The sequence below is a fragment of the Alternaria arborescens genome (genome assembly GCF_004154835.1).
Source record: "Alternaria arborescens strain FERA 675 chromosome Unknown contig_10, whole genome shotgun sequence".
NCBI classification, from domain to species: Eukaryota; Fungi; Ascomycota; class Dothideomycetes; order Pleosporales; family Pleosporaceae; genus Alternaria; species Alternaria arborescens.
Window position 1 is genome coordinate 646,845 of NW_021167865.1, and position 21,322 is coordinate 668,166.

At 49.0% G+C, this 21,322-nt stretch overlaps 5 protein-coding genes across 5 annotated transcripts; 1 reads left to right on the top strand and 4 right to left on the bottom strand.

Annotated features, from left to right (window-relative positions):
- Positions 1-6,194: 6,194 nt before the first annotated feature.
- On the bottom strand, positions 6,195-7,460 carry AA0111_g5294 (hypothetical protein; the record flags this gene model as incomplete). Its single annotated transcript, XM_028651390.1, has 2 exons — positions 6,195-7,187; positions 7,236-7,460. The coding sequence occupies 2 exons, from the start codon at positions 7,458-7,460 to the stop codon at positions 6,195-6,197; spliced, it is 1,218 nt and encodes a 405-aa protein (XP_028507253.1).
- Positions 7,461-8,049: 589 nt separating this feature from the next.
- On the top strand, positions 8,050-10,112 carry AA0111_g5295 (hypothetical protein; the record flags this gene model as incomplete). The annotated part of the gene is made up of 2 exons (XM_028651391.1): positions 8,050-8,221; positions 8,293-10,112. 2 exons carry the CDS (start codon positions 8,050-8,052, stop codon positions 10,110-10,112), a joined length of 1,992 nt encoding a protein of 663 aa, XP_028507254.1.
- Positions 10,113-11,802: 1,690 nt separating this feature from the next.
- Positions 11,803-13,708, bottom strand: AA0111_g5296 (hypothetical protein; the record flags this gene model as incomplete). Its single annotated transcript, XM_028651392.1, has 4 exons — positions 11,803-12,569; positions 12,622-12,694; positions 12,749-12,879; positions 12,931-13,708. 4 exons carry the CDS (start codon positions 13,706-13,708, stop codon positions 11,803-11,805), a joined length of 1,749 nt encoding a protein of 582 aa, XP_028507255.1.
- A 1,262-nt stretch (positions 13,709-14,970) lies between these two features.
- Positions 14,971-17,400, bottom strand: AA0111_g5297 (Transcriptional activator protein; the record flags this gene model as incomplete). The annotated part of the gene is made up of 2 exons (XM_028651393.1): positions 14,971-16,819; positions 17,057-17,400. The coding sequence occupies 2 exons, from the start codon at positions 17,398-17,400 to the stop codon at positions 14,971-14,973; spliced, it is 2,193 nt and encodes a 730-aa protein (XP_028507256.1).
- Positions 17,401-19,661: 2,261 nt separating this feature from the next.
- AA0111_g5298 (hypothetical protein) lies at positions 19,662-20,506 on the bottom strand (the record flags this gene model as incomplete). Its single annotated transcript, XM_028651394.1, has 3 exons — positions 19,662-19,741; positions 19,805-20,025; positions 20,091-20,506. The coding sequence occupies 3 exons, from the start codon at positions 20,504-20,506 to the stop codon at positions 19,662-19,664; spliced, it is 717 nt and encodes a 238-aa protein (XP_028507247.1).
- Positions 20,507-21,322: the final 816 nt, after the last annotated feature.

A 21,322-nucleotide genomic window follows, 5' to 3' on the forward strand; every position in this document is an offset into this window, starting at 1 on the left:
GATGCCCTAACTCAGGTGTATGGCCCTGACGGACAACAACCTTGGGACCCTTGCACTCAGGCCTTCTTTTAGTTAAGCTTTACATCTACTATTTTATCTGAAAACTCATGCAGCGAATTCGAAATTGTCTCAATTCCTAAAACACAGTCCTGACGATAGCTGCAGTGTAGCAGTCAGACATGAGAGTTTCGTCATGATATACAGCAATGCATGCGCCTGCGGTAAGAATGATTTGGTATCGTGCGACCTCGGATATGCGCAGAACTTGAACGACACAATCGCAGGGAAAGAAACAAAGATAGCGGTGGGGAAACGATTTTGCATGTATGCAATGCAGGTCGCATAGCTGAGTGTCGTGTGTCGTGTGTAACTGATGTCTCAGACGGCAAATAGAAGAGGTGTCACTGCCTGGCCTTCTTTCGCGCTCAGGCGAGCCCCTCTTCATCAAGACCGCAACAGCAATCGCACATTAGCAGGTAGCTCACGCAACATATCAGCATTCAATAATTGCTGTCTGATAGATCCCTGTGTAAAACACCTACTCCATAGGCCCAACTTTCCCAACGACATCACTTTCGAGATAACTTGACGGAAGACATCTATACAATCTGGAAGCAATGGTGAAGCCACCTTCGCGCTACCAGCATCTTCCGTGGTACTCTCGTGCGCTTTTGGTTAGTAGAGTCATATCATGAAGGACAAATTCGCTAATACCAGTACAGTTCCTAGCCCAACTCTTTATTGCAGTTCTTTACGTCGTCGTTTTCGTGTACGCACTGTCTCTGCTGCTCGGTCTTCCTGCGGTTGGGATCTTGAGCCCCGAAGGTCTCGAAGATTTTAATCTCGTCATCGACTGGGTGTGCTGCTCCGCGGCAATCGTATTGTCTGTCGCATGGATCTGGTGGAGGTGCATGAATTGAACATGTGTTATCGACAGAAGGAAGCGCTGATATTACGCCATAGAGCGCTCATTCCTTCGACCTCAGCCTGGCAACACCAATTGATACAAGTTGGACGCACAAGAGATGGGCGGGGAGAAGCTCAAGAGAATGAGGAACATACTGATGTTACCGTGGGAGACGCCGAGAAGTCCGCATGTCCCGTCACTGTAGACCCCACTCAATGTTCCGGTGATTCTTGCGTCCTGCCCAATGACGTCAAACTACATTTCAAGCCATTCTGGTCTACCGTCAAACTTCACTCATGGCCGCCGTCTCGCTCTCGGACTGTATCAACTCTTCGGGACGGTGTCTTTCAATTTTATGCACTTCGAAGATTGTATCCTGGCGGCGTAGTTTCATACACGCCCTTGGGAAGGTACGACCTTCTTGTTAAGAGCATTTATATTGGCTATGATCCTAACTGTTTACGTGCAGGCACTCTTTTAGACTACGGAAGTCCATGAGGAATGCGTTCGCCATCGTGCTTGAGGGCGAGAACGCGTGCGTGGTTGCAGATGCATATGACAACTCAAGAAAACCTCAACACTTCTAGGAGGCCGAGGTTCGTTAATGGCAGTAGCGTTCGACGTATTCTCCCTCAATTCGCACTTCCGGTTGGACGTAGCCATATTTGTATCAACAGAACCCTGGCATGGCGATCTTTTTGACGATACTTGTATGCCTAGGGTACTGCAGTAGTACCTTCTGCTACTCCAATCCAGATGGGGAGAGTGTTCAACGAAATAACACAAGATGCTGGCATAGCGAATGCACTATAGAAAATCGTTTGAGCTACTTGAAATAATTCCAGCTTGAATACATGCAAGGCACAAAGGACCTGCGATCTGCAACATACTTCATTATTTGCGAAACTTGATTGATCCACCGTGGCCGTGTTTCACATGTTGCTTTGCTCGACATGCCTAACAAATCATCTACTCAAGACAAGGTCCCTCATCTCCGTTCAGCGTCGCACTATGAGCTTCGGTTTTCGGACAGCATGATACTCCCATTCTCAACGTCAGCCTCCAGGAAAGATCCACAACAGACTCAGCTGCTCCAGTTCAAGCGCTCGTCTCTCCTGATATACGACAATGTACTATTTGATATGATACCTGCATCTCCACCCAGGTGGCTTACATGCTTTATTGCCGCATGGCTTGCCGTCGCGATTTATTCCACAGCAGTTCACCAGCTCCCTGACTTCTTCGTTCAAGCTGAAAAGGTTCCCGAATATGTAATCAGTTGTCGTAGCAGGCAAGCTCATTGCTGCTTCAAAGATATCTGAGACTGCTACCTTTCTCATGGTTACGGCTGCAGACTGGAAGACGAAGCTCAAGACGGTAAACACTACAATAACAAGGTTGATGATAAGTGTGGCTAGTTGTACGGGGTGCGATAGAAGCCCGATGAAGACGAGTGAGCTGATGATGACTGTTGGGTTCAGCTCAATCTGTCTGAAGATCATTTGTGATCAGTTCTTAGTTGTAAATTTTTTTGAGTGGCTCTTTATACGAACGTGTTAGTGACGAGATGTTTCTATTGAGTTCTTTGTTGAATTCTCTCTCATGCTAGTGCGCTTAGCATCAGCTCTCGCATCTTCTAAACAGCTTTTGCTGTTTCTCCAAACCTTCATCTATTACAGCGACCGATGTAGTCTTCTCGTGGAACTACATGGCTATTACATCCCTTTCCGTCATAGCTTCTTATACGAGAAGGACTGCTGCGAGGCCATCCGGTTTGCTTCCAGGTAAGCCACGCTATGACATCCTACGATTGGCGAAGTCTTAGGCACAAGGCTGCATTTGCAGCGTCTGCGCCGCAGGTTCCCGTTTCATTTCTTCAACCTCTCTGCAAACCTTTTCATCCCTCTTCCAATCCATCATGCCTTCTTTTGTCCACTCTAATGTGTTTGCCGCGAGTGTTGTGTGCCTACCGGTGGTGTACGGAATATACTGCGACGAGCTCAACGACGCTTACATGGCAACGGTACATGGGTTGCTCTGGATTTGGCGCGTATGTGCTCCTGTCGCTTGGCTCTTAGTCGATGCGATCGACGTGTTGGTTTTCAGGAAGTTTCGTATGGTACGTATGCCAATTTCTTTGGTGCCCTGGTATTTTTACTAATATACTATTAAGACAGTTGTGACCATTTCATCTTCATGCGCCCCGAGCTATACCTGTTCTCTTATCAATCTAGTTTTCGACACACACCAGCGTCTTCAGCGGGAGATTGCGATACAGCTGAACAACATCACTGCAGTTATCTCAGTTGCACGAATATGCAGAACCGTGCTTTCAACGTTGATCGGGAAGCACCATGCCTCCACTGTCCTGGCCACCGCTGCTGTTACATCAATCACAATGCTTTGTGCATCCATGTATCTGATCGTGTTCATAGCTAGAAGCGTGACACGTCTTTTCTGCGCAGGTGTTTGCACGTTAGTTCGAAGCCCTGGCTTTGCAGTTCAGGTAAGCTCGCAGAGCAACACCAGGCCCTCTTCCAGCTCTATCGCTGACTTTACGGCAGCTGCCAATTCTTGCCACAATCCTCATTTGTGAGCACCTGACAGTATGGGTAAAAATGTGGTTCGAAAGTAGTGGATAGCTCGTCGTCGTCTAACACTACTGTAGTATGCACTCAACAACGCTATAACTATCGCAAATTTTGTACAATAATTCCCCCAAAAAAAAGGAGTGGACGGGCGGGTGATCTATCGTATCATGTTAGCGAATGAATTCGAACGGTTTGACTTCCTGCGACTTACCGAAACCCGGACCTTCCGCAGATTAGCACCGAAAGAGATGCAAAGCGGACGCTCTACCACTGAGCCACACGCCCTGTTATTGATGGTGATTACACGATTATTATCTTTATTAATCTACGGCAATGTTCACAGGCTACGTGTTTTGCAACTAGTGCTGTGGGCAGACACTGGGTCGGTTCGCTTGGATGTGGGGCTTGGCTGGAATTTCGCTTATTTAGCCGCTCGCCACGCATATCTATCTAGTGAGGATTGTCTCCATGTTGAATCATTAGTCAGTGACAGAGAAACGATTTTAAGCAAACAGGCTTGAAAAGCTCTATCGTGATTGGCGGTAAAGATGAGTAGAACTGTATTGAGTTTTGTTAAAGGTCTACTTCGTTCTATCGTGCCTGGTAATTTGTTCGTGCTAAATGTCCTAGCCGTTACCTCACCCTCACTTTTCGCAACACAATCTCTCTGTAATTGTTATATCGCGACATACGTACATTCTGCCTTGTTGATCTCATACGATATGTCCTCCACATGCTCGTGGTGCGGAAACGCGAGCAACTCATGTTTCGACAGCAATGTCCTTCCATTGCCGAATATTATCTGGGTCAAATCATAGATCTATATATGCAGGAAGATCGAATGCATCAAAGTGTGAGTTTGGACAAAGCGAACAACAAATTCTGAACGCGCAAGGCAAATGATAGAACTCGCCCTACGATTGTGACCAATCTTGTCGTCTGGCTCGATCCTTCCTGAACAAACCATCTAGATACAGATGACCACATTGCTAAGACAAACTTTCCCGATTCATCTCCGCACATCGGGCAGATGCGAGTGTCACAAGGCCTATAGTTTTGTTATAACTAAGAGGTGTTTCGAATCACTACTTCCAACAGATCGTTAACTTGATCTACGCTAATGTCAAACCCAGCGCAATCTCCCGCGCCCGTACTTGACACTGGACATCGTGTCTGCAGGACATGTAAAGCTCGTTATGTGGCGCCTACCGAGAAATATCTAAAAGGCAAAAGAAAGGGCGAACAGCACGAGAATTGCGCGTTTTGCAGGGGCACAATCTCTTCAAAAGACTTTCCGCGCGATTTGATGCTATCTAAACAAGACAAGTTGCAACAAAAGAACCAGCCCAAAACAGAAGTTGTTGAGCAGCAGTGGCTTGCTACTCTTAGTCCTGAGCAAGAGAGTTTACTACTACACAACCAAAGCACGATTCAAAGGCTTCCTTCAGGTGTGCTAAGCTCTGATATCTCCCGCGCCACCCATTCTGTACATTGGGACGCTATCACGGAAAGACTTAGGGACATTTACAATTTGGGGCGACTTTTCGAGAACTTTCAAGCCTCCGGCCTTATGGAGCGTTACAAGACCGAAGCAACTACTGTTACACCATCCGGGCTTCTTGCTGTGTCTTTAAACAACTGTGCAAATCGCAGTCGACAACCCTGTAAGTCTTACGTCTCACTTTGTCTTGTTTGCTAATTCAGGTAGTCAAAATATGCTGGCTTCGGATAGAAGGTCATCAAGTGCCTGGAAGTAGTGGGGCTGAAGCCGCACTCTTTCTTGCATTTGAGATGTGGTCACCCTCTGAGAAGAAGTGGTGGGACAATGCTACACCATCGCAGCGATTGAAGAGCTGTTCAACATGGGAGTGCCACATTCGACCGAGGTAAGTGGTGATGACTCTCGCTACTACAATCCTTCTGAACTAATATACTCTTAGCTCCAAGGCTATACAGATTCCATACACTGACATACGGTCAATGTCGTTCGACTTTGATGGTAAGATGAAAGATACCGTGCCGGACTGTTTACACGAATGCCTCTTGTGGGTACATAGAACTTTCGATCACGACAAAGTTGAGCAGCCCGGTGAACTGATCTTTCCGAGCGATCTCCAGTGTTCACCCAGAGTTCAGTACGACACTAGTGCCAAGCTTCTCATTGCCTTTGCCCAAGTATTTCATCGCTGTTCGTCGAAGGTAGAATGGCATAGTCTGCAACAACAGAATCTCACGAAAATACATGAATCAAGAAAGGCGCTGAGAAAGTTCCAAGACAAGTTCCAAGAACTCTTGAGCGCTTCGTACGAAAGACGTCGGGGTCCAAAGCCGGCGAATACCGAAAATGAGGAAGACTCATTGTGAACGGAGATGGAGGCATAGATCTATCTGTTTCGGTGAAGAGGGAAAGTGTTGAAATATGTAGACGAGATATTGATGGTAATGAAGAATGTGGTGTAGGTTATGTTCTTCACATAAGAGTTGGAGCTAGGAAGTTCAGGCTGGGGATTTGGAAAGTGAGGATCTTGCACCACACGCAAAGACAACAACAACAACAAGATATCACGTGTTCTAGCAATCTTACAACTGCACCCATACTGATCATACTCGAAATATCCCTACAAAATATTCAAGCTTATCTTAGCATGATAAAACCGACCCTTGCACAAACAAGCTTTGAGGTGCGTCGTTTGACGCTAAGTGTCCATTCGCAGTTTCTTGATCTCTGCTAATGCACGAGTCGACGAACCTGGTCTCTTATCGGCTGTACCGTAGGCCTCTCCACTTTCTTTCTTCGCCAGGGCGGTTAGTTCACTATGCTCGAAACGTTCGGCTGTAGAACTATCGTCTATGTCCTTCTCCTCGATAACAACGCTTCGCAGATTTTGTAAAGCTTCTCTGAGCACAAGGGTTCGCTGATGAGACTGCGCTTGCTTGCTGTCGACAGACTCTGCGTTATCGTATGTTTCGTAGCTGTCTCCCTGATGGATCTTCATGGTGATAGCATCAATAAGTGGACTAAGGATCTTGTCCTGCAGAACCTGTCGGATAACGAGAAACGTATACTGGGGAGTATTGGTTTCAGTAGGTGTCTCCCTCCACGTACCGCCTGGGGTTAACAGGATGCAGTCCCTTCTTCCAATGGCGATAGATACCCTGTCAACAACTAGCGCCATCCTCAGACTAATTGGTCTCAAGGTTTCGATAATAGTCAACCAGTATCTCCTTAGCCCATAATCGTTAGTTGGTAGTTCGGGTAGTGTCTGGCCGAGTAATTCTCTTTTCTCACATAGCTTCTTATGCTGTTCCCAAACGTCTGCTCCCCAGAGCTTGTTGCGGGCTGACTGTACCCACTCGGCGCCGCTCTCAACACCAGGCCTTAACTCAGGGATAATGTCCTGTAACCATGGAAGATCCCTTCCCTCCTTCTGGTAGCGGAGAATCTCACGTACGATAGCTTCCGCTGAAGGCTTGCATTCCAGAGACTCTAAAAGCTTCTGCTGCTCCTGGCTGTCTGAAAAAATCGAAGTACCTGCTACACTATGCAAAGATGACGGAATGCTGATTGGTATCGTGGCTATAGATATTGCGTTTTGAGCTGACAGAGACTTAGAATGTTTGAGGAGTTTTGATTGGAGATCATCAGATGGCGTCTGGATCAAGTTCTTGGGTACTATCTGGTTCTGAATCTATGCAGAAGTTAGCGGACTAGAGACAAGGCAGTAAGAGTATAGTACCCCGAAAACCTGTTTTTCAGCACGGCATCTGTGACACTGTTTTCTCCATTTTCCGTTCTGCCATCGGTCCTTTTCTGGGTCCTTTCTAAGCGTGCATTCACAGAACTGGTCTGGATGAGCTTCGTTTCCCTTCGAGTCCGTTGCTAAGGAGGATGAAATTGCGGAGCCATCACCTGGAAGTTCGCCATCGCGGTCGTTTGTATAAGATGAAGTCAATCGATTCATTATGCAAAATAGTTCTAGCTGATTCTGTTTAGACCTCGGAATGGCAGAGATCGTTGGCGGATACAGTGGGGTGAAAGTAGGTACGGACGGTTACCGTAAGGCGCAAAGGGTGGGGATTGCACACCGCGAAATCGCAGTACTGCGCTCAACAAAATGTTTGCCTGGTGCTAAACGAGTGTTTGTGCGGTAGCAAAGAGCCGTGGTAGTGTTAGCACACTGTCTAACGTTGATTGACCTTCTTGCGTGCTACCTATAATAGCAAACAGCAAATATATCCTCAAGGAGATGAACGGCCTTGCATCTATGTCTCCATATGAAAATCAAAAAAGCTAATCGATTGCTCACGGACAGATGTATTGTGTACCAGCACAAACACTGTGGGTCGAATGAGCTGGCACTTGTGCTATCGTTGTTCACGGCGGCATCTTGTTGTGGAGTTCACAATACAACATCGAATGGGATCAGCGCCTTGTCCGTGCATCGGGATGCGACAGATAGCCCTCCTCATCGATAGATAAGCCCGCTGCTCATCGCTTGCTGACAAGCTTATTATTTCTCTTCTCATCCCGTGTCAGCTACCGGTATTACGATGGCATCGCATCATACGCAGCAAAAGTTCGATGCACAGTCAGTAAAGGGTATCGAAGAACGTTTTCCACAAATTGTGGGATGGATGGTAGAGTTTCTCACTTTCCAAAAACTACATAACATCCTTACAACCAACCGTGGAAAAGACAAAATAAACATAGGGCTTATCAGAGGTAAGTATGCCTTTTCATACACCTTTGATATAGCGTTTTCTGTTTGAGCAGTCTACTGATAAAATTGTTAGGTCCCGATCATGTCACCGTAGATGGCGGATTCATCATTGATCCACCACTAGACTTTCCCTATGATGATTCGACATCAGCGTTACGTTGGGCCGAGAAACGTGCAGAACATCCCGGATTAGAGTCGCTCCAGATATATCGATTTGATGCAAAGATGGGCACTGGTTCCCCAAAGCCCGGCCAATGGGCTCCATTCTTCATAGTAACAGTCCCCCAATTTCCAAGCTATCTCTGTATCGTACCGATACGCTGCTGGGTCAACCTGCACAACGTCAACAGGCGACGTATCAGGGCTGGCCTGAATCATCTAGGACCTTCTTTGCGTACCAATCAGGAGATTGTGTTCAGTGATCTTTTGGCACCCTTCGCAGTACATGAAAGCGAGCTATACAACGCGCTTACCCGTATTGTGCATGCTTCACGTAACAGGACGACTTACATCAACCCAACTAACGAAGTTGAATTTCACGGCTGGTGTATACCCAAACCAGACACGACAACGCACAACCTCCTTGAAGTTCGTGAGAGGTCACAGCATACATCAAGAGTTGCTATTAATCGCCTGTTAGAGTTTGTGGAAAAAGCATCCGACATGTCTATCGCATTCAATCCTGTGGGACCGCTGGTGTGTGACATGTTTCTTATCGACCATTTGGAAAACAAATGTTACAACGTAGAGCACAAACATCTTGTACGAAAGCGAAGAGATGACATGGAATTCGACCCGGGATGGAACAATGCCAAACTCAACTGGCACTTTCTCTTTCACCAATGCGGAGACGAGTTAACCATCTACACTCGACTTGATGAAAACAATTATGATTCGAACGTTGCCAACTCTCACACGATCAACATGGCGGCGCCTGGTAGCGATTTGCAATTCATCAACACTATCAGAGCCAACGGTAGTGTGGCAAAGTCTAGGCTTCGTGAAAAGTGGAGGGATGCTGCCCACTACGATGCCACGATCGCAACGAACAGCATGTACGGCGAAGATGCTGGAGGTTCTGATGACTCTATCGCTAGCTACCACGCACACCAGATGGAAGTAGCTCAGGCTGGTCTCTTGTTTCGCGACAAGATCAATGAGCAATGTTGCAAACTACGTTACCACGCCTGTATCCTTCTTCACAACCATCCGTGCGCCAACGCAGTAATAGTCGAACACGCCTGGCTCCCTGATGAAGAAGAGATGTACAGAACTAGTGGCATACTCCCAGTATCATTGGTAATCAACACTGGGACTAAGAGGTGTATTGCCGTGAGATTTCTCCCTCATCGTGCGCCCGCGGAGTCAATATCAGCTGATGAGATGTCAATGTCACGACTCTTTGAGCCTGCTATGAATACCAGCTGGGATGTTCCTGCTTGCACAACCCAAGACTTCGTCTATGTCGCAACAACCGGCCACATTCCCGTTTTGGGCCAGATATCTTCAGCTTGCTTAGACACAGCTATTCTTCTTCCCTCTACCGAAACAACTATCCTGCCTGATTCAAGAACTTGTGAGAAGTGCGATGGGAGGCATCTACCAAGAGAATGGACATATGTTCAGCCCAGAGTCCTCGGTTCAGATGTCCAACGAAGCCAGCAGTGGTCATTGCTCGACTACCCCTTCCTGAAGGATAGCGCGGAGCCTCTAAACAAGGTTTACAACTTTGATGACGGTTCAGTACACCAATACTTTTGCGAAACCTTTACGCAAAATGACAGAAGGTTGATTACTACTCTTCGTGGACCAAAGGGTCTTCTACAACGGCAATGGAATCATGGAGACCTAAGACTAGCACACGACTTATCCCTCCATCCTACGTACCAGTGAGTTCTAACCCGAATATTGCCTTCTGTCTTCTACTTTGATATACTCAGCTGCGGTTAAAATTCGATGCTAATTCTCGCTAGTCTACTGCAGCGTGTCTTGGCCGGCTGGGGTCGTCCGCACGGTTCTCAAGCGAGCTCTTTTGTCAGTAACTACCGGGAGGAGTTGCGGAAGAAGCTCGAGGAAATTCGATCAGCAAGAAAAGAGATGAAACATGGAAAGACCAAGCTCCTTGCTTTGAGTCAGCTTGTAGAGAAAACGGACCTGGGGATCATGCTGCGCGATCTCGTCGCACTGTCTGATTTTACTACAAGCTTCCGGCTTCATTGTGATCATTGTTCAGACGAGAAGAGCTGCAAGTTCCTCCATCCTGATATCACGTACGCATTGCCCGATGAAGATTACAGTTGTGGAGAGTGCTACAAACGCCAAGCAACAGACAAAAGAAATCCGGTTCCCTGTACGATCATGCGCTTTCCTCAAGAACTCATCCGACAACTTCGCGGCGCTTTCCGAGCTCACGTACCATGCCACGGATGTTGGAAGTCAGGAAAGACATGCGATAACAGACCGGGATCATGCAATAGCTGCGAGGAGCTACAGATTGCTTGTGAGAGGGAAGCTTGCACTGCTTATCGCGAGAATAGAGACAACTGGTTTTGCCCCCACAACTGCGACCGAGCACATCACGACGACGGCTATACTAACGTCGTCTTCTATCCTAGGGATAGAGAAGGTTATAATGCGCAGCAGGCTACACGAAAAAGTGTTGTCGGAGGGGATCCGCGTGTAGCTATATGTGTTGAATGTTGGCACAATTCCGGAGATCGTCTGTGCACTAACGATCAGATATGTCCTCCCTGCAAGTTAAGGATTAACAAAGGCGACAAGGTGGCATGCAAACGACTAAGGTGCGACAAATTTGTCACCTGCTCTCGAACAGATTGCACGCTTGCTCACGCGGCCCAAGCATTCGGCATGGAAGATCTGAACGGACCTGTCTTGTTTCGACCACGACGACATGAAGCAGCTCCCAGATTTCCGTATGCTTAGTAAACCATCATCACTCATGCCTTAAACATTCACTCTATCGGAATTCACTTGCTTTGTACCCCTGTCTTAGGATCACCCGCCCGTCCAATTCTTTGGCTAAGATCAGCTCCTCTATCAAGATGTGCTGTCGACGATTTTTTGTTCATGTCGCAGCATGTCAAGAACGAAGGAGTTACTACAAACTTCATCTTTGGTGTTTGTTGACTATGTTGTCTACATTTTTTCACCTAATCGACAGGCATATATACAAGCGTATTATTGACTTGAGACCAAAGATTGGCGCAAGCTATATAACATCTTAGTGGAGGTATTTCTCGATGACATGGACACAGACTTGTACTTAGAAGAACTCAAAGATATAAACACAAGTGGCCAGATCCCTCGTAATTGTATCTCGACCCGCCGACAATCTATTCAACCTCATTATTTCTTACCCCAACAATGACATTGATCTTAACACGACACCGAACTCCACGGAAGCAATCATATCGCCCCCTAAAACAGGTATCTCAACTGCTACGCTAAATACAGGGGGTATTGTAGTTTTCTCATCATCACCTTCCCAAGTCGACATCGTCCCACTGCTCGCCTTGTCGTCTCCCCGCCAGAAACCCCTAGCAGCCATTTTACTATATTTCCCTCAGGGCCAAACATTCTGCGGCCTCTCGTCAAAAGCAAAATCAACCTTCTCATCCAACACCTCCAAGAAATTCTCTTCTGCACGATTAACATCGTACAACGACCTTGCAGTGTCCTCGCATTGATGATACCACATCCTCTCGAAATTGTACTCTTCTCCCTCCTTGTCGGGCATTATCGCCCACTCGGGTATCGCACACGTGTCCTGTTCCCCATCCATGTACCACCAAAATCTCATCATATCATCTCTTTTACTGCGCCAATTGTCGCGGTTCCACTTCCTTCTCATGGGTGAGTACTTGTCCCATCCGCGTATAAGACTGCGGTAGTGGACAATGGGGTGGATGTATTCGTTTGTATCGCCCATATCGCGAAGTTTGACCCACTTCTGTGCCTTCCTTCTAGCGTCGTATATCTCGACTTCTTCGTGGCCTGGCTTACGCGCACGTGCTCCAAGGAAGTGGTAGAAGCCGCCATACGAATCTACGAGAGGGCCTGTACCCCAGCTAAAGTCGAAGTTGGTGTGTTCGTGTGGGGGGTCACGCCGTGGAGGTTTGAGTTCGTCGCATGTGAGACTGAAGCTGGGTAGTTTCGGTAGTTTGTCTAAGAACTTCTCAAAAGAGCCCTCATGGTGGTAGGTACATGCGTAGCGGAGGCGGAAGAGCCAGCGCGTGTACTGAGCCATAAAGAGAGAGAAGGCATGTCGGTCAATGGTAAGATGGGGGGAGATGACTTGGAGCATCCAGCATAGAGTTGCTGTAGAGATATCTAAGCAAATATTAGTGTGTATATCTTGCGGGTAGAACACAATATCGCCTACTTTCGGAATCTCCTTTCATGTCGCCGAAAGCGTCTTGTGATCCACCGCCGCAGTTGGTATGAACACCTGGAAACTAAGAGAATCATCATTAGTGAAGTTTTCCTTCTTGGAGTAAGATCTCACATACCCAAACCTGTTTCAGCTCTGGCGTAGGTCGGTTCGGATCGTCAACGAGATCTGTGGGAATGTACCAGAGAGTCGGGCGGAAAGCCCTGCGACGCTCGTCCAAAGCCAATGCCTGATATGCATGCTCGATATCTATCGAACGGTTAGCAAGAAATGCATGTTCCTTGATAGATGAGAACTCACTCTCCGTCAGCTTGACATTGTGGAATCCGTACTTCGTCCTTGCCCGTGCAAGGTCTAGACCGATTAGGTCTGGTACGCCCAATGAGCCAACAGTATCCCAGACACCCACCACCTTCACCTTTCTACTACCCTCACTGACTGCAAGCTCACCGTGCGGTCGAATCTCCCACACTTCAGTCATGAGTCGAAGATCATCCATGCCAGTGTTTCTGATATCGATACCAATCTTCTCCATCTCTTCTCCTTTTTTGCTGAGCTTGCCCTTGGTGAACCACTTCCACGCTTGTGTTTCTCTGAACTCGCCGCCTTCCTCGTTTGTCTGGTAGAGACGGTACAGCTCAGGGAAGAACTGCATACTGGTTGGTGCAATGACACCGAGATCCGAGACCAATCCAGCAACCGCACGTGCTGTGTAGGCACCTCTCGAGAACCCAAAGCAGAAGATCTCATCCCCCGGCTCGTAATTTTGCACGATAAAGTTGTATGCTTCGATGACATTTTCTGCCAAGCCAGCTCCCGTGCCACCCTGTCGTCGCGCTTCAGAAGCACTGAGATTTCCGGTTCCTATGCCGGAGTCGTAATAGACGATTTGATGGAATTTCTTCGAGGGATCGTCTTTGTCTGCGCCAACACGCGCGATCAGCCGGCAGAGTCTTGTGACATTGGAGGGTATGTTGTTTTTGCTGCTAACGCTGGACTGCCACGTACCATCGCAGCAGATCACAAGCCGTCGTCTCCAGGCTTTGTTGTCGTCCGAGAGGAAAGTTAGTTTGGCCATTGCGAAGAGCGAGAAGTCTACCGCTCTCAGTAGGGCGCGACGCAGATTATAAGAATGATGATTGTGTATAAAGAAATATGCTGAGACGCCGATCTAATACCAAGACTGGAGTTTGGCGAACGCGAGGACGTTGTATGTGACACTCAGGGGTAAGCACAAGTACCAACAGATGAAGCTCACCGGAGATCAGCCACGATGCTGCATCCAGGCAATGAAGTAGCGCAGCTCTTTTGATTTAACCTCGCGAATCTCACATCGCGAATGAGCGGTGTTCCAACGCCCAGTTGGCCGCCTGAATCGCTAAAGCGCCTCATCGTCAAATCGCGACTGGCTGAAGGGGGCGCTGCCAAGTGACGTGTTTGATCGCGGCATGAAGCGCATCGCATCCGCACGCTTTGCATTGTCACCCGGGTCAGGCTGCGAACTACTTCAATGTGTCAGGCCTGGCGTGAGGGTGTCAAGTCGGGGCTGGAGGGATTGCTTCTGTTCTTCGCGTCGGCCCGCTACCTGGACATGGGGATGCGGCGCGCATTAATCCGCGGAAAGGACACTACGCGCTGACCACCATCACCCACTCGCAATGACTTCATCTCTCCGAGCTGGACGGCTGTGCTGGAAACAAATCTCAGGCGCATGTGTGGTTGGCTGCCGACCGAATCGATGCGGCTTTGATAGTCTCGGGGTGTTGCAGGCGGAGCTGATGGGCGTAGGGCACTACGATCAAGGCGTGTCAGCTGTTACTCGAACCCCGAATCAACATTCAGGTAGCTGCAGGCTCAACCACTATCCGATCCAAGATATTGCACCGACAGTCACGTCTCATTGTCAAGAATTGGATTTTTGTTACACCAATGTAGGTTTGTACACCCACGTTTCACTCGGCACGTGCCGATTGTCGCAAAAGAAAGACCGAAGTTGCTTGCGCCGCCTTCGAGGCGGCGATATACCAAATGACTTGTCATTCGCGTTAATACCCTGTATCCAATAGGTGGTCTATACTATCATCCAACATCAAATCGTAACCAATAGTCGCTAAAGAGCAAACCCATAAAGTGTCCCAATCCCTGTGTCGCAATATGGCGCCATTTTGGCGCAACCTGAGAGCACCGTTATGGCAGCACCAGGCGTACCTATATAACGCCCACCATCCCACCATGAAAAAGAACGCTTAATCGCTGAACATCAGAAGACGCTGTCCTGAAACATGTACGACAAATCCACAAGCCGTCAAAGCTATGCTCCGACTCCTTCGAATCTACCGCTCACATTGAGCGAGGCGAATTGCCAGCTGTATGTGGTCGACTACCACCATACTGAGATCCGTCATTAAAGCCCTCGAAGCTCTCGCCCGAGGACATCCGTCTTAGATCGTTATCGTCACCCATATCGACATCCTCCATCTCGTACCTTCCTGCTCCATTCGGATTCTGTGGCGGTCCCCTATTGGAGAAAGAGCTGTATTGTCGTGGAGGCGGCGCGGGCGGCACACCGGCGTTGCTGATTTGCTCTGCAAGACTGGGCTTCTCCGCCAAGTTGTTCAGCATGGCGCGACTCGCGTCCAGCATTGACACTGCATACTCAAGGAAGTCGGCTCGCTTCGAAGAAACCGAAAGCGTCCAACGGTATTCGCACAGTCTGAGCTTGTAGAACTCAGCTTCCTCCTTGGCGGGTGCCGTAGCCCACAGTAACGATCCAAAGGTACCAATAAGAGTAAAGTTGACTTTGGAAGCAAAGTACCAGAAGGCCTGTAAATGCTCTGGCTTTAGTCTGTTGACAAAGTCCATAGCCGAGATCAGGCGCGTCTTCGCAGCGTTGCGGCACATGAAGAGACCGTATGAGTCAGGGTTAGTAGAGTCGAGCGACTGTACTATGCGCCTGTGGAGCGTGATCTCTGTTGCAAAGTATGCGAGATGGAGGTAACCCGTCGAGGTGAGCTTACCCTTTTCGGGGACACTCATCTTTACTTCCGCTGGTAGTTTCTCATGCCACTGACGGAGCTTAATCTGCACTGGTTTGGCGCGTGCGAGTATCAGCTCAGTTGACTTCTTCCCAGCGTTGGCGAAGTCGTGGATAGCCGTTTGGGTGTAAAATGTATCCATGACCTCAGCCATGATCTGCGTGAGCGCAATCATCTGAGCATACAGTATGCGGCCTCGGTGACTTTCCACCTGTTCATCTTCCGTCTCTTCTTGCCGTGTCTCAAAACCATCTCCTTCTTCAATAAAGTCGTCTTCCGTAATCGGCTTTACTGCCCAGTTGGCATTGAAAATGTGTGATGGTCGGCCATGGATCAGGGAACTCCACTTGTCTTGCATGTATAATGCCCATGCTATGCGCTTCCTCAACCCACGCTCCCAAAGAGGAACGGACCATGATGAACAGTCAAGATGTAGGCCTAATTCTTGACCGATTGCCACCAGCTGAGTTGTTAAGCTCCAAGAGTCCGCTTCAGGACGCTGCAGCAACAACAAGCCAGCTTGTACAGTGGAAAGTTTCGGCCGCTCCATGGCCAATGCAAGCGCTTTCATGGCGATTGCTTCCAATCGGGCTGCATCAGGTCTAGAATAGTTGGCTAGCTTGGGGTTGAGTGACCACCAGTTAAGGGCTAGAATGTACATGCCAGCCAACAAAGCCGGTGAGAAGCCTCGGTCGCCATTGCGATATCGCTCGACGAACAAGTGCTTCTGGATGATGGGGTAATTTGGGTGTACTACTTGGAAGTACAGATCTAGCAAAGCTGGGCCATGTGGATGCACAAGCTGCTCAACCTGGCCTAAAGCCTCAGACTCGCCGGCGAAGTCTTGTGTGTTTTCGTCAGGTAGCATAATGAAACATTCATGATCGTTCACTCGTCGAAGTGTGCCAAGGTCAAAGGTCGACTCGTTATGGGTATCGAACTGTGACAAGCCAATAAGCAGGGAATCGAACGGAGAACTCAGACCGATGTATCTGCTATGCTGCCGTCGCTGCAATCCCAGTGTCTCTCCAAATTGAGGCAAGTGAAGACTTGCTATTTGGGACAGCGAGGGCTGTGGTGGTGGTGGACTTGGCGCAGTTGCTGTGATGGTGGGTGTTGATAGTGCTAGTGGTGGAGGATCTGAGTCGACGGATCTGCCATAGGATGTCAGCTACGACATCCGACAACATGCTGATGAACCGAAACATTGGGCGACGACCACAATTTCCAAATTCGTGACTGGACGTGGGACGGGAAAAGCAAGTACTGTCACACGTGCGCACGTGACCTGGTAGCGTGACGCAAAGGGCATAGCAGACGTCGGAAGTGATATATCTACGCGAGCCTGGAGGCGCAACGAAAAGCAGGGAGGTGGGGTGACCTAGACATACCTCTTCTTGGTGTTGTTTGGTGAATCTTTCTTCTCACCGTCGACGACCTTTCTTTTCCGTGGCAGTGGGCTCTGTACAAAGGTACACTCTTGCTTGTGGAACTCGCACAAGACACACAGTGCAGCGCCCTCGTGTATTACACAGCGACTCTTCCTCCGTCTGCACGCGTCACAGGGGCGTTCCCTCCGTGAGCGGATGTTAGATACTGGACCGTTGTTGGAAGTGGGCTTGCCCAAGCTCTCCTTGCTGGATGGTGACTTCTGTATCGTGCGAGGACGAGCTGGTGCTATAGAGACAACAGGGCGCGGGCCCATAGCCGGCTGCTGCATTGCTACGGCCGTCATGGCTAGCTGGCGTGGTGGAATGGGTGCGATAAGGCTATGATAGACCACGGCCCGTTGGCTAGCTTCCGAATCAGGTTGCAAGTATCTGGCTATCGGAAGCAGGGTACGTGACAAGTCTTATCGCGTGGGAGATAGGTAGTTCAATCGGTTTATGAGAGATATCCCGGGCAAAGCAAATAAAGTTGAGTAATCCAGCGGAGATGATTCAAGAGAGGCCCAGATCAGGGTCCTAGATTGCCGGTAACGGCGGCGAGAAGTATGAGGTGACTGATGGTTCGCGCCGTCATTGAAGGTTCACGAAAGAAGTAGAGGATGGGCGCAGGCGGGCGGGAGAGGCGGGATAAGCCTGGGCTTGGAGCTTGGAGACCTAGAACCCTGTGTGGGGAGAGGGCAGGCGCATAATCGGGGTTGGCAGTCGTATATATTGGAGTGATTCTGGAGAGCGCGCTGCGTGTGTCTTTTGTGGCAGACATGTGCTCGGGATGGGTTTCAAGATGCACTGTGCACGGGCGTTGCTTGGAGGTAGGCTGGATGCGCTCTAGCGGCTTCCTGCATTCTATCTTACGTACAGCCGAGAGATAAGGGAGGCTCGACGGGCCAATGGCCGCACCGTGTGCCATCCCCCACCTGAATAATGTGATCTTTCAATTACTCCAGCTCTGCCTTATCTGTGCGTAGGTACTACACAAGATCCAGTTTAACTGTCTACGGGAATTACTCTTATGTACTCGTTACCATACTCTATAGTTTTAGTATTGGCACATGCACGTCACCCACGACTACGCATCATTATCTCTCGCCTATCATGCGTAAACAGTGAACGACCGTTGGAGGGACCTTGCAGCTGACAGGTCCTGCCGCCAGAATTCTCGGCCTGTACAGCCACGACAGCACATGGCGAGACGTCTTGCATTGCAAATTTTGCAACGCCTTCACCAGTCGCTTCATTGTAAGGCGGATCTCGCCCGATCTTGCCCAGTATCCATGGTTGTGGTATGAACGGCCTCCGCACGTGTCGCGTGTTCTCCACAAGCCCTACTTAGAATAGGACCCTCGATAGCGATCTCCGCTCCGCTATGCCCCTGGTCTCGTTTCTCACCGCTCGCCCTTCAGGCAAAACGCTTTCCGCTCCGACCACCGGCACTGCACACGACCCGAATATCTCCGCCAATCCTAGTCAGCGAGTTGCATCTTGCCGTTGCATTCTGCCATTGATGTCATAGCAGATTTCGCCGTTGTGACGCGATTCAGGGAGGCTGGTAAACAACCGCGGCGTTTCTAGGTGACGCCAAACCTACCAAGAACGCAGACGGCTGGAAAATCGGATGCGATCTACACCAGTGTACGTAAAACGAAGGCTTAGCCTCGTACTGCCAGCAACCTCAAACTTGGGTTGCGACTCTGCAGAATGACAGATGGGTCCCTAGTAGCACGCTCAGGATTTCCACATCCGACCTCGCTTAAACCACCATTTAATCTCTCAACAACGGGATGATATATCCTAGGTCCATGTCAAAGGGCCGTAAAGAAAGCCAGATCACAATATTCCATTCAAGGTCCGCTCGCTGTAAGTGGTCCAAACATCGGACAATAATATACCCGCTCGACCGCCTCAAAGAGTTGGAAATTTCGAAGACCATGGGTTCGTGGTTGACATTACGAGATGGTTAAGCGCAGATCTGCTTGTGACAGACTAGATGGGTGGATCCTGCCCAGGCTGATGACACCTCAGGGAAAGTCGGGCCGCTTTTCTCCGGAGCGTGATTCAGCCACTCCGCTTAGCTGTGATTGGCAACATTGGCAACACCCTACACACGCATCGCATCTCATACAACCGCCACATGGCATACCTACCACATATGCCCTATCCACTTTCTTGTTTCTACACGGACAACACTTCGCAAAAGCCGCTCACCCGTTATCATATTCTACATTGCCTGCTACCCATGCCGCTACTGGGCTCAGTAAAGACGGTGCTGAAGCGCTAGTAAGAGTTGGAGAAAAGAAGTAGTGAATGTTAACTCGAGCACGCGGCAAATGCAGATTCTTTTCAAAGTGCACTCATAACTAAGAATGACGAAAATTTTTCTCCGCGGGCTCCCCGGCCTCATCGTCGATAGGTTACATCATGCCACGAACATATGCCTCGCCAAATACAGAGCTTCTTTTGTCACTCTTATTTTCGTGTCGCGAGCGCTCGTCCAAACATCCTCCCAAGCTATAAAACATGGAGGTTATGAGCACGGGTCCGACTTTCCCGCTTAGTTGGCCTCCGCCGACCACCTGTTAACTGTGAACGCTGCAGGTCCACCCGTAAAAGCTTCAGTACCAAACTGGTAGACTAATAAAGTCGTTAGCATAAGCACACCTAGCTCTATGACCTAGAGCAACATTAGAAACTTACCGATGAGGTTTTGGCTCGATGCAGGATAGCCCTTGTTGCTGGTGAGCCAAGTAAAGAAGTTCTTGATATCACCACTGTAATTGGTGACAGGACTTGCAGCAACGAAGCTGTAAACTTTCATCGCCCCGTTGTATCCCTCCCAGAGTTCCCAGGAGCGGCCGTCGACGGTTTTCATGCCTTGCGAGGTACCGATGGGGTAAACGTTGCCCAATCTGGCGAGCCTGTTGACGTGGAGAAATTAATGACTGAACTGAGGTCAGGGCGTCAATATGAGAGTAGCACTTACCAAACCATAAGCTCGTAATCCCCACTGCTCCTATCATGGTTGATATCCGCAGCAGTGAACACATCGTACGCAACATTGGCGCGTACGTTTGTCGTATTGTAGCTCCACTGCGCTGTGCTCGGCATGGTGCTGTATTGCGAAATCAACTTTTTGGTAGCCAAGCGGCCGGCGTAAACGTAAGATTTCACGTTGTTCTCGGCACCTTGCCACTGCCAGTTTGAGTGCCAGGCCATGCCATTATTGAAGCCGTCGTAGTATGTGCATTGCGAGCCGGAGGTTGCGGCGTCGCGGCCCCAGAGGTTGTTGAGGAGCTCGTAGCCGTTGGTGGAGTAGTAAGCGTATAGGTCGCAGAGGGTTTGTTGCTGTGCGACAGTGACAGAGGCGAAGCCTGCCAGGACAATGGAGAAGGCTTTCATGATAGAAATGTCTTATTTGATCCTTTATGTATACACTCTGTTGATGCTTTGTTGATGCTCTGTCGATGCTTAGCTTTCCTGAGAGAATCTGATGGCTTTTGTATAGTCTGAATTTTCAAGACATCAATCAGTTCAGTGGATTGCCCTCATATCACGTTCTCGGACAAAGTGCATCGTCTATTGGAGTTCGTATAATCTGAACTTTACAGTCTTTGAGCGCAAATCACCCCTACGCTCCGATCTTTTATGCTGGGTTCCGAGTGGTTTTGATATGCTGGCTCAATTCGCCAACAAAATGAGCCACCGGCTGTGCCCACATACTTCGACCGCGTGAGTCGAGCACGGCCCTCATCAATTACCGCCCTCATGTACCGATAGCCTGGAGTACTTAATGGATCCCTTAACCGGGGAATTGTGTGCGGGCAAGTAGGTCATCCTACGTATGGCATCATTTATTCGCAACGTTAATCATACTGTGCTCGACCGAGATCTGGGCGCATAATATCGAGGACATGAGATCCAGAAAACCCAAGAAGATCCATCAGCGACCTGATGCGATCGACGTTGTATCCCTGGTATACCAGTATGTCGCACTCTTTTTCTCGAGAGAAATGGAGCTGATCAGGAGTCAAGTGGTTTTTCTCTGGAGATAATGTAAAGGTCAACGCAGCTTTTTTTGTGTCCTGGGGAGCTGCTTGTCATTCTGATGCTCCTATGCGGTGCCCATGATATCAGATCTGACATTTTGCTTTGACCGGTGTCTGCAAACCGCAGGATATGGAAACGTTTATGTCTATGTTCTCCATTGGGTGGCAG